Source organism: Oncorhynchus nerka, linkage group LG14, assembly GCF_034236695.1.
Source record: "Oncorhynchus nerka isolate Pitt River linkage group LG14, Oner_Uvic_2.0, whole genome shotgun sequence".
Classification (NCBI taxonomy): domain Eukaryota; kingdom Metazoa; phylum Chordata; class Actinopteri; order Salmoniformes; family Salmonidae; genus Oncorhynchus; species Oncorhynchus nerka.
In genome coordinates, this window is record NC_088409.1 from 73,483,218 (window position 1) to 73,495,354 (window position 12,137).

The 12,137-nt window shown below is 42.1% G+C and overlaps 1 protein-coding gene across 1 annotated transcript in view; it reads right to left on the reverse strand.

Annotated features, from left to right (window-relative positions):
* Positions 1-12,137, reverse strand: part of LOC115141855 (protein turtle homolog B-like) — a 79,171-nt gene continuing 67,034 nt past the window's right edge. The window contains 7 exon segments of the mRNA XM_029681140.2: positions 1-5,273; positions 5,512-5,642; positions 8,769-9,741; positions 9,744-10,402; positions 11,112-11,198; positions 11,642-11,687; positions 11,780-11,941. Coding sequence (XP_029537000.2) covers positions 5,059-5,273; positions 5,512-5,642; positions 8,769-9,741; positions 9,744-10,402; positions 11,112-11,198; positions 11,642-11,687; positions 11,780-11,941 — 2,273 coding nt within the window. The 3' untranslated portion in view covers positions 1-5,058.

The window sequence follows — 12,137 nt, forward strand, 5'->3', positions numbered from 1 at the left end:
CATGTTTTAGATTTTTATTATATCAAAATACAAAAATTTGAGAGGAAAATATTACATTGGACTAAGCGTTGGAAATGGACATATGATGGACATGAACGCAACGCTGCTTTCCACCTCTCACGGACATGCCATGGATCATCATAGAACATGCTGTATGTCTATGTCAAACCGCTCATGAGCCAATGTTACAAAAAATTTGCCAATGCCTTTTTTAATAAACCTATGTCACTTTGTCTTGAGCCTATGCCACAGGTCATAAGCTTCTGTCACCTATCATCTAGAAGCCACTGGTGGTATCAGGGTTTATTCTGAAGAAAAACGTTCCATGGCAGTTGAACATGAAGTGAGTAACATGTGATCCCAGGCAATATTGAATTCCCTGGACAACAGTGGCAAAAGAGAAAATCAACACAGACTAGTATTTTACATAAGGCTTTGGTACAGCACCATACAGTAGATGAGTTAATTGCTCACATAAAAGTTAAGTGGAAAATAATTCCTGATGTCAATCCAAAAGAACTGAATGATGAAGCTCCAAATTATCAGCAGGTTATCATTCTAAAACAGACAAAAAGTCAAAGGTATTTTATGTTTTTGCTTCGGAATATTTACACATGAACAGTCTGATATCAATCAATTGTTTCAGTTAAAAAGGCATATTGAAACAGATTATGCGCAGAAGACAACATAAAATATAGAAACGTGTGATATACAGCACGCACACGGCTCAAAGGATGAAATATGCTATGACATGACTACATATTCTTCCTTTAACCACTACTGGCTTGAGGATGAGGAGCATTAGTTAAAACAGTCAAAGATGTAGCGCTTATTGTACTGTAATAATACATTCTATTTCCTCAGTGATGGTACACATGGAAAAACAGAGAACATAGACAATTCTACATATTCCATTTTCTGTCTGATCACAACCAGGTTGAACGTTTATGACTGATTGCTGAATAGGCTTTTTTGTATTGTCTCTACATGCAAGATAAATATAGTTAAATCAAATTGGCTCTAAGTATAATCATACCAGCTCCTGCACTAAAAGCATTAGGGCAGAAAAACACAAAACAAAAGTCGATCTAACAGAACAGGATCTTAATTTGATCGCCCTGTTGCAGGAGAACTTTCCTTCAATGCAGGATATTTCAGACTTGTAGTGTATTTGAGGTTTAAAAAGGCTTCTGAAGTTTGTAATTTCCACTTTGATATTTCAGACTTTATTTTCTCTTTAAGAACATTTTTGCAACCCCTAAAAAATGTCCATTAAATATAATCGTTATAATAATTCACATTTTCTCTTGCTGGGTTTATTTTCCTGCAGTAGCAAACTGGCTCAAATTAAGATCCTACATCTGTACCTCCAAAGTAGCCCTCTTACATACTATGTTTTTTTTAAGCAAAAGAGCCCGGAAGACTACATACATTAGTAAAATTCTACATGGAGAATGTGTCAGAAATACCTTTACCAAAACATACGAGAAGAATCAGCTTTACCAAAACATACGAGAAGAATCAGCTTAAATACAAACGCTGTTTGATGAATACTCTTATTGGCTATACTGTACAATACTGTCCCCCAATAGGAGACTTTGCGACAACAGTGGAGAGATATCACATAAGAAGGTTATGCCCCTGCAGTAGTGTGCTTGAAAACAGTGCTGTCAATCAAAAATAGTTTTGACCTGTAGGAAGTGTGTAGTGTAGAACAACCTTATCATGCCCTGACCACAGGCTCAGATTCCCTCCCCTGTCTGCTGTTACATATTTAATACTGATCCAAAGTACTGATCAATACCTTCACACCAAGTAGGTTTCCCCATCTAATCTGGATATTATATCTCCCCTTCAACACAAGTACAACACTTTGGAGAGGGTACCCTGGAAGCACAGACAGAGGATGTAACAGAGACGGAAACTAACTATTGTTCCATTGCTACATTGTTCTAAGTCTCGTTGATGTATTTTTTGAATGTCACCACACTATCTATTGCCACTATCTGATTCCACAATCAATACAATTTGCTCATTGCCAATCACACTAGTTTACTAATAGGACCTACAACGATGGAACTAGTTGAGTTAGTAAAACACAGAGGACTTCAAGAGATTAGGCCTCTGATCTACAGCACCACAGAGTTAAACATAGCACCAAGTCATAATGTTGAAAGCAACTACGTCCTAGTATCACGTACGTCATCTCTAGCTAATGTAAACACGACTTCGGTTGCAGCACATACAGTACCCCATAACTATGACATTGTTTGTGGCTCAATGAAAAATGTGGCCTCTCTTTTGTTTCTCATACTTGGGACATCTGAAGGCAAGTGATCATAAGTGAATCTACCTGTGTGCTCGTGAGAAAAGAAACGTTGTTTTCTGTTCCAGATAAGGTTTAGTCCAGCGACAACACGTTGATGCTTCTAAAGCTTTTCAAATTGGTATTCATTCACATACTATACAACAGAAGAAATACTACTGAACTTGTGCAGCCAACAGACCCAAATGACAATAACACATTGGTTCTGTGCTAACATTTACTTCTCCATAAATGTAAAACAATGTCTCCGAAAATATGACAAAAGAGGCACCTTAAGATGTTTTATAAATATTGTCCACTTCATACCTTAAAGCAAATACTTTCATCACATCTAATATAATTTGCTTTAAATCTGCATCTAGAGTTTTGTCCTCAAGCATAATTGACATGGACAGCAAATCTTTCTGTTTAGTTTCATCTTTACAAATACAGTACACACCATGTATACATTATAAATATAGATTTTCCTCATATCTTACATATAACCAATTCTTAGAATATGCATGTTGATGTATCAATTTCAAACAACTATTTCACTAATTCAAAAGAAAATATGTTGGAAAGTGAGTGAAGAGGGCAGATAAAGTTGATGATTTGATCACTGAATTGTATTCTATAGTAAGCAGAGAGGGTATTAATTAACATACATTCAGAGAGTTGTTATGGCTAGTTCAACTCCTGAATTGCTATCAGTAGAGATAAAAGTGACTCCAAGTCAGACAAATGGGTTTAAAACATCAATGTCTTCCAGTGATTCATCTTGTCAGTGTGTAAGCGTAAAGCTCTCTAATAGGTCTAGTCTTTTATTTATTTATTTGAACCTTTATTTAACTAGGCAAGTCAGTTAAGAACAAATTCTTATTTTCAATGACGGCCTAGTCTACAGGGTGAGAAGAAAATGCTAACAGTAACCATCAGTGTAAAGGAAAGCATTCTTCCTTGGCTAACCAGCTAGTACCTTGAGATAAATCAAATCAATATATTGTGCCAACTAGCCAATTAAACCTAAACTTAATACCACCACATGTGAATGGTCATCCATTGTACTGTGACATCAGGACATTCATTTCCTGTACAGCAAAACATACATTCATTATCGGTTAGTGTTAAAATGAATAAACATACAGAGAAATAGCTAGCAGGTAATATTATACCGTTGTTAGAGAGATAAACAGTCGAGAGTCGAGACAGCCACCCCACCTTGAGTTTCACCTTAGTTATTGTAACACAAATGTTGTCACTTGTCATCTAACAAGCCCATTGGTTAAAATCGCATAATAAATCAACAGCAATCAGATCTTTCAATACAGTATTAAGTATTACAGTTGTTTTGAAATATGAACATCAATGGCAAGTTTCACTTTCTGCATAATAACTACTTCTGTACCATTTACAATTAAATGTTGATTTAATTGTGATTTTTTTTTTAATCTATGTTATAACATTACCACAATTTGAAACCTGAAATGAATAACACTTATCATAATCACTAATTGTTATTATAGGTCTGTTCTATTAGTAGAATATACACAGTCAAGATATTTTTTTTAATAAAAGAATCAGAGTAATGCACCTTCAGTACCACTTCCTCACAGCTAGGTGTCCTTGGCAGAAAAAGTTGAGTCTGCACCAGGTCAGACTGGAGTTTATAATGAGTCCCAACAGAGAGAGAGAGAATGCGTGAAGGCGAAGGAAAAGGCAGTTAATTCACTTTTCAAAAACAAGAGAGAAAAGGCAAACAAGGCACCTAGAGATGTGCCATATTCCACAAGTGACTCGAGGTTTCCTCCATATTAATGAAAAACACTGAATAGACATCACATTTCCTCACCCCTTTTCTGTCCTCACCCTATCAAGTGTATATTTGGCCTCTTTTGAACACAAGGTTACTGTATGTCTTAGCAAGAAGAACATAGGCTCAACTTTACTGGATGTGATCACATGGTCAAAGGCTTTGAGCCAACATGCAAGAGAGTGAGGATATGTCTTTTAGTGGTTTGAAATGTACCAATATCATATCACGCCTTGTATTGGATGATAATATCATTTTGGGATTAAGCAAAATATGCAGATTGGGATCGATCGATGCGGATCAAAATCAGATTTCAGGCCATAGCATCCATTTCATATGGGAAGTGTATGATACTATATACACCATTTATTTCATTTGAAAAATAATGTAAAATACGTACAGTATATACCACTAGAATTACAGCAATTCTACGCTTACTCTGAGGTATATTTTGTGATAAGAACCCTGTGTTAGATACTGACACTATTTGAATTGTAGGAAAGGTAGACCTAGGTCCTTGTTTAAGGAACGCACCAGGTTTTATAGTCCACGGCGTCACTGTAACACCTCAGATAGACTCCTCCTGACCAGTGACTTTTAAGGTGTTGTGAATTATTTAGATCAAATGCACTTTCCTACAATATAAGAGATTCTCCCCCTTTTCATTATTTAATTTATTTACATTACAGATGTTTTATCTGGTGACCCTCACTACATTATCCTCAGGGAGACATGGAAAACATCTGTATTTTGTTTCTAAATGATTAGAAAAATGCTAGAGACAGGTTATCCACTACCAAAGGCTAAATGGAATTAATCATATGATTATCATCATCAGTGTTTGGGAGTTCTAGGGAGATCTAGGTTGGTGGGTCAATGTAGTCACGTCCCATGGCGTGGGCCATCTGTGAGTGACAGCAGTGGACATACTGGTCAGTGGTCAGTGTAGGGTCCCGTAGTTGGGCCCGTCTGAGTCTGTACTGGCCAGGATGGCCGCCTGGTCCTCCTCAGAGCGTCTGCTGCGGCGCAGGAGGGAGGACAAAAAGAGATACGGGCTCTTCCTGTTCTGCCTTTTCCTCTTCCTGTGCAGGTAGAGATCTTCTCTGTGAGCCGGGGTAGTCTGGGATTGCTGCTGGGTCTGAGAGGGAGACACACCTAGTGAGGGAGAGGTGGTGTTATTGAGGATACAACACAGAAGCATTTCGTATGGCCCCTGACTTGTCTAAGTGCTGTAAAGCCAACAAGTATACATAAGCATGACAATGATTGGATTTGGCTTTACAGCACAAACGGATTTGGGACAAGGCTACAATGAACTCACTAAATGTTATTCTTATTGGTACTTCTAACAGTTGTGTGTCGGTGTGGCCTATTCTTTAGTTCAGAGACTGACCTGTTCTTCTCCTGGAAGTGGAGTTGTTATTGGTGTTGGCAGCCACTCTCTTGGCTTTAGTAATACAGTGGTGTAGCAGTGTTTGTAAGCTCTCAGACCCGGCAGGATCACAAGACGCACCTAGAGGTTCCCTAGAAAGAGGAGAAGACAGGCACAACACACATGCTTTACTTTAACTCACCACTGGGGAGCGCTATCCTCTCAGTGATTAGTCAGATGGGGAGTCAGGAGGACATTGATTCCGAAAGGCTCTGTAATATTGAACCATAAATAAACTGATGATTTGTTGAGAAATTCATTGGCTTTAGATTGTGAGGAATTAATAAAGTACTATGGGACGAACTGTGTTAATTCTCAAAAAGATTATGAAGGAATATTTGTCACCTTCAGATACCCATAAATGAAAATAATCTCTATACTGTATTTGTAATAACAGTTTACATAAGAAAGGCTTCCGTTTCTATAGTTACTGAGTTGCTCCTCTTGCTCTACAGTGAGAATCATTGGCTTGTCTGTTTTGTTGAGTACATTTACATTTAAGTCATTTAGCAGACGCTCTTATCCAGAGCGACTTACAAATTGGTGCATTCACCTTATGACATCGAGTAGGGCAACAAAGAGGATTCTCATCTTTTAATAGAATTACAGTATGTGGATTATTTTCATTTAATGAATGACATATCAATCAAAATCACCCTAATACTGAATATATTTTAATGTGTTAAAGATGAGCAGTATCTATCATTGGCTAATTGTAAATCCGTGTTAAATTGAAGGACGTTGATGAGCTTTACACAGAAAGGTATCTGTTTTGAAAAAGACTTTTACCTCATAATGAATACTCTTGTTTTGCAGTCCATCATAGAAAGATGCAAGTAATGATACTAAGACCCCAAATAACCTCATCAACACCAAACATTTACGTTCAGGTTCATGAGATTAAATGTTTGTTGCCATTTAATGGATTGAATACACCTGCTTCAAAACCTAACTTGACGATATCTAAAGTCAAGTGATTCTACCAAAACATATAGTTTCAAAAGGCATACTGTAGGAACACAAAGCTTTAGAGGTGTTGTCCATCATCACTGTAGAGAGAGAGAGATTGAGAGCCATTAGCAGAGGGGAGACAAATATGAGAATTAAAGCATTCCTCGTTAGATAAATAGGAGATATTCATAATCACAAATACTGTGTGCAGGGGCCACAGTGAGTTAGCTACAGTACATTTCCAAAAAACATGAACACTGTACAGCACACTTTCATCAACATGAACACTGTGTACAGAGGCTTCACCATGCTGACGGGAGGAGATGGCAGGAAGAGGAAATGGCCGTTAAAGAACAGTCACATGACAGGAAGAGGAAATGGCCATTAAAAACAGTCACATGACAGAAACGAAAGCACTTAAGACGACGAATGTGACGAAGAATTTAGTCTTGAGAATTATTGTTATACGTTTGAGTCAAAAGAGAGATATTTAGAGAAGGCATGCATGGCATTTTGCACATGGAACAAAACTTTAAAGGGGAATACTCCAGTCTATCAGTAATCTGGGTCCTTTATTGATTCAAGGCTTTTTTGAGTGCAGGGAAACCGTGCCTGTATTTCAAATACTGCTCCACAGTCCAAAACAGCTCCTAATACTGCTCACCAGCCTAATCACTGTGCGCGACAGCAGGCATGTTGTGCCAAGGAACTGTAGGAAATGTAACCTGTATGTTAGCAGTTAGCATTAGAGCTAGCAAACTTGAATCCAGTAAAGAGGCTCAACCCAAAGTCAGCGATTCCCCTTTAAAGGAGAGAGTGATTAGAGCCCTCCCCTGCTGACGCCTCCCCTCTCCGACATGGGTCCGACCCTTACCTATTGCGGCGTAGGGGACCGTCTCACAACAACGCTGCCCAGATAGCTGAGATCAATCAAAAACAGATGAGGTAAGACCCCTGAGCTCTCATACTGTACAAACCAGCATCCCTACACTATACTTGCCCATATGACCACAACACTGTAAAGGGGTGGAAAAAGAGCATGACCTCTTACGCTAACCTGGCAATCCCTGGGATTCAGAAAGGTAGGAGGTGGGTGTGAGGGGGAAGGGGGGAAGCATGTAGGTATACAGACAAAAGGGGAGGATTATATGCGCCTCAGGTATATTGCTCTCTTGTATGTCTTCTATTGTCCTGCAGAGCATGTACTGTATGACTATGTGGGCGTAACAGATAATAATTATAAATTATCAAGTTGTCCAAATGGTCTCAAGTTTAAAAAAAAAATTAAAACAGGTGTTTGGTCATAAATCTCAGATTTTCAAATGTTCAAATGTGTGAAGATAATTCCTGAAATAGAAGGCTTATGTGGGCAATAATGATGCTGAATATCATTAAAATAACTTTGCTATCTTGTACATTTCACATTTTGTTTGAGGGGTGGAAGGCACTCAAAGTGTAGGTCTCACTCAATCATAATTTTTTTGTTTAGCTACAGTGTCATTTACCACCAGTTAAAAAACAGTAGCAGTCAAGGAAAGCCTCTACTAAGATGTCATAGGTGGGCAATAATACAAGGAAATCCACTAAATATGTAAGAATAAATATTGCCTCACTACACTAGTATTCAGAGTTTTCAATCAATAAAAAAAACACTGTATATGCTAGATAATTATTTAGTGAAGCATTCGCTCAAAGGTCCCATAAGTCTGCCACCTGAAATCCTATGTTGCAGATTGCATTTTAATGCAATTGTAACGTTTTACACATTCTAGGTTAGGCTTCCTGCCAACATTTTCTTTAGCAAACAGTATTTTCCGTGAACTATGGCAGTTAAAAATCACATTTTCTTCTGAAAATGGGTCGCCATACAGAGAAAAACACAAATATCTTATAAATAATAATTACAGAATTCAAAGATCAATATCAATCAGATGTGACTTTGTTCTAGGGTTCAATTTAAAAATGTGTCATAAGGACACACTTTAAAAGTGAGTATGAATTATATAATTTGCCTTGATTCAGATGGGTATATTGCCAATTTTTTTATTAATAACTTGTTTATGACTGATCAGATGTGTGCCAGATGCAAATACATGCTTTCTGCATATAAGCCTAAATATGCATTATTGGTATGCCAAAAGTAAAACATTAGGTCATATTCTATAAACTGGGGATACATTAAGAATTGAGTGCCCAGGTTGGAGAAGTTTGTTATGTGCGTTAGTTAATGCGTTGCTGTCCCTGCCGGACCGGTGTAGGTCACCTACCCTGAGGCGGATATCTGGAGCTGGGAGGGCTCTGAGGGCAGCATCTCCTCCTCTGTCCTTCTCTGGGACGGCCACTGCCCGAACACATCCCTGCCTTCCAAAGGGGGAGAGGGGGACTGGGAGGGATAACTGGCTGCGGTGGAGGCATAGGACATGTGGGCACGGTAACTGGGGCTGGGCCTGCGGCTTCCCTGCTGGCCCTGGGTGGGGGAGGTGGCCAGGGAGGACCTTCGGGAGAAACTGACAGTGGCTTGGGGGTGCAGGGTGATCTCAGGCATCTCCAGAGAGTGGGATGTGCGGAGGATGCTGGGGCGGGGCGGGGGGCGGACTAGAATATCTGGAGAACCTGGCTGGGTGCTAAGAGGGCTCTGGGAGAGGGGGGAGAGGCGGGAGGGCTGGAGGACCAGCGGGGGCAGGGAGGGGTCTGTCCTACGCCCTGACCTCGGGCTGAGCCAGGACTGGGGGCTGCTGCTACGGGCTGTGCTTGGGCTCCCTTCACGGGCTGCCGGGTCAGGGTAAGGCAACACTGGTACACCCACACCATGGGACGTGTGTCTGAGCTGGCCGAGACTCTGGGCCTGTTGCATAGCTAAGTGCCTAGCTGGGGGACCTGGGGGTCGGTCCCTGCTCTGTGGAGCCATTGGGACCTCCAGCTGCAGGAGCCGAGGGCTGGGGAGGTGCAGGCGGCTGGGGGGGAGAGAGTGGAGAGGGGGGTACGGTGGAGGATCGGGAAGGTCCTGGTGATGATGTAAGGGGTGGTGAGGTGGATAAATGAAGTGGGGCCCCTCCAGACCCAGGAAGGGGAACTCGTGAGGCTGCCAGCTGTCAGGTGAGCGAGGGGAGCGAGGGGGAGTACTGTGTGTATGTGGTAGGGAATGGCCAGAGGCAGTGTACTGATGATGGAGTTCCATCTCTTCCCTCTCCTCTGGGATGGAGGGATAGCCGTAGGGCCCCCCGTCAGCAGTGCCTGGGGGGAGGATAGAGTGGAACTACGGGGACTGATGTCAGGCATGTAAAAAGGTGGTGGTATACCCGATTCCCCGCGGCTGCCTAGATACCCATAGAAAGGGACCTGTGGAAAATCCCTGTAGCGGGAGGCTGGGGCCTGCCCTGCAGCATGATGCCCACTGCCCTCCACAAAGCTCATACCTTCCATGGGCCTGTGGAGGCGGGGGCTGTAGTTGGGGGGCTGCGTGGACTCCAGACTGGAGGATGTTGGGGAGAGCTGTGGTCGGAGCGTGGCCATGATCGGGGGCAGGGGCCCGGGGTCAAAGTCATTCTCCTCGTCCGACTGCCGGAACTCAGGATACATGTCGGACTCCTCGGCGAATGGGAAGCCCTGGATGCGGCGGTGGGCTGATGGCGGGCTGGCCATGCTGAAACGACCATCGGGACCGCGGCTGATCAGCTCGATGGGGCTGGTGACCTCTGACTCGTGCTTGGACACGCTGTACTTCTTGCTGGCTATGGCACGCTTGGTTTTCTTGTAGAAGGAGAGCTCTTTGTCCTTGTCTCTCTGAGGGCTTGGCAGCCTCCTGACGTACAGGCCCGGGCCGTGGGCCCCATCTGAGGACAGGGATTGGGGCCGCGAGGCGGGAGGGGAGCTCTCTGGACTGATCTTCCCAGAGGACAGCCTGTCAGACACAACCAACACAGAGGCAGACACTCAAACATGATGTCTTCATAATGAACCCCTTAAACAGTAGTTATTCATCAATAAACTGCCTAATTGTACACAGTAAAATAGCATGTTAATCACAGTAGGCATCACTACTATGCTAGATAGATAAAATCCAAAGCCATGGCACCATGTCAAAAGCAAATACACCTGTTTCATTTGTATTCAACCTGATAGTATCCCGTGCATTCTGCTAGCATTGAAGCTAATGACTGTAGCCCCAGCGAAAGTTTGAGAAAGGAACCGTTACCAAGCAGCCATGAAAACCGTCTCATATAACTTTTTTTACTTGCTCTTGGGTAAAAACCGAGGGCCATTTGTCTTGTTGGGAACATATGCTGCGCCAAATGCTTTTATGTCATAAAAATAAAGCAGATGACATCCAACTAGCCCTTTTTTTCTATTTGCCACACACCAGGAGCAGCATTGTAAACAACACAGTCAACTATAGAGTGCATATACACAGTCCAGTGCATGCAGCTGAGCCAACGCAAACACAAATCCCTATACGGTGCATATAATGTATACTGTGCATGCGGTTAGGCCAGCAGAGCACTAAGTAAATCAAATCTATAAAATTCATTTATTATCCATGCAGCCAAGCCAGCATAGCGTAGTGCAGCACAACACACACTGTGGCATGGTGCAAGGAGCTAAGCACTCACAGGGAGCTGGCTGGTGGGGGCATGTAGCTGCTCCTGGCTGGCGCGTCCCAGCAGGGCTCTACCCCGGGCAAGGGGGTGAGAGGAGGCCTGCGGTGGGAGACACACAAATGACATGGGCCACGGTCATTTGTCAACTAAGCCAAACCTCCACACAACACAGGAGGGACCATCACGGAGTCACAAGAGGACTAGACTTCACTATTCTGATATAAACAACTGGAACATGCATTATAATGCAAGTCAACACATCCAATTCCTTTTAACATAGACCTCTCTCCAAACCTTTGACATACACACAATATACATCCAAACCATACTCTTGTCCTAGCAAAGATACCCTGCCCTGACAGTTGGTACTGAACAGGAGTGAAGTGAACAGAGGCCATAACAATAACTCTTAAGACAGGTAAAGAGGAGTTTATTGTTGCATCTAAATTCAATCCAGTGACTACTGCATTGTGAATCGGCATATGAGCTCAAAAGGTTGGCTCCTGTTTTTTAATCTCTCTGGGTTTGTTTTTAGTACTTACGGTGAGTCAATGCTTTTCCTGAAGTGTGTTACAGACAGGGGAGGGTCTTAGAAGAGACAAAACAGAGATTTAGAGATTACAACCAAGACCAGTGAATGGACAGTAGAAGTTAGACACTTAGATGAATTGGAGGCATACCTGGTTTGCGTTTGAGTTTTCGTCGGTGCTGTTTGTTGACGAAGCAGGCTGCTAGAGTACTGAAGAGCACCGCAGCCGCTAGAAAGCAGATGGTTGCCACGACGCCCGCTACCACGGGCCTTGCCAACCCCTCTTCAGTCACCTCCGTAGGGGGGAAGGGATCTAAAGTGGAAAAGGTACCCAGGGGTTCAGAAATGGGGGGTGGGGGGGGGTGGAAATGGACTTCAAATCATGAACTTCACCAATCTCATTGAGGTAAATGGATTTAATGGAGTGACATATCAGCAGCATTTAAAAATATTTCATTCCATTGTAGTTATTTGGGAATATTATTTGAATTGACTCTTAATCTAATTCT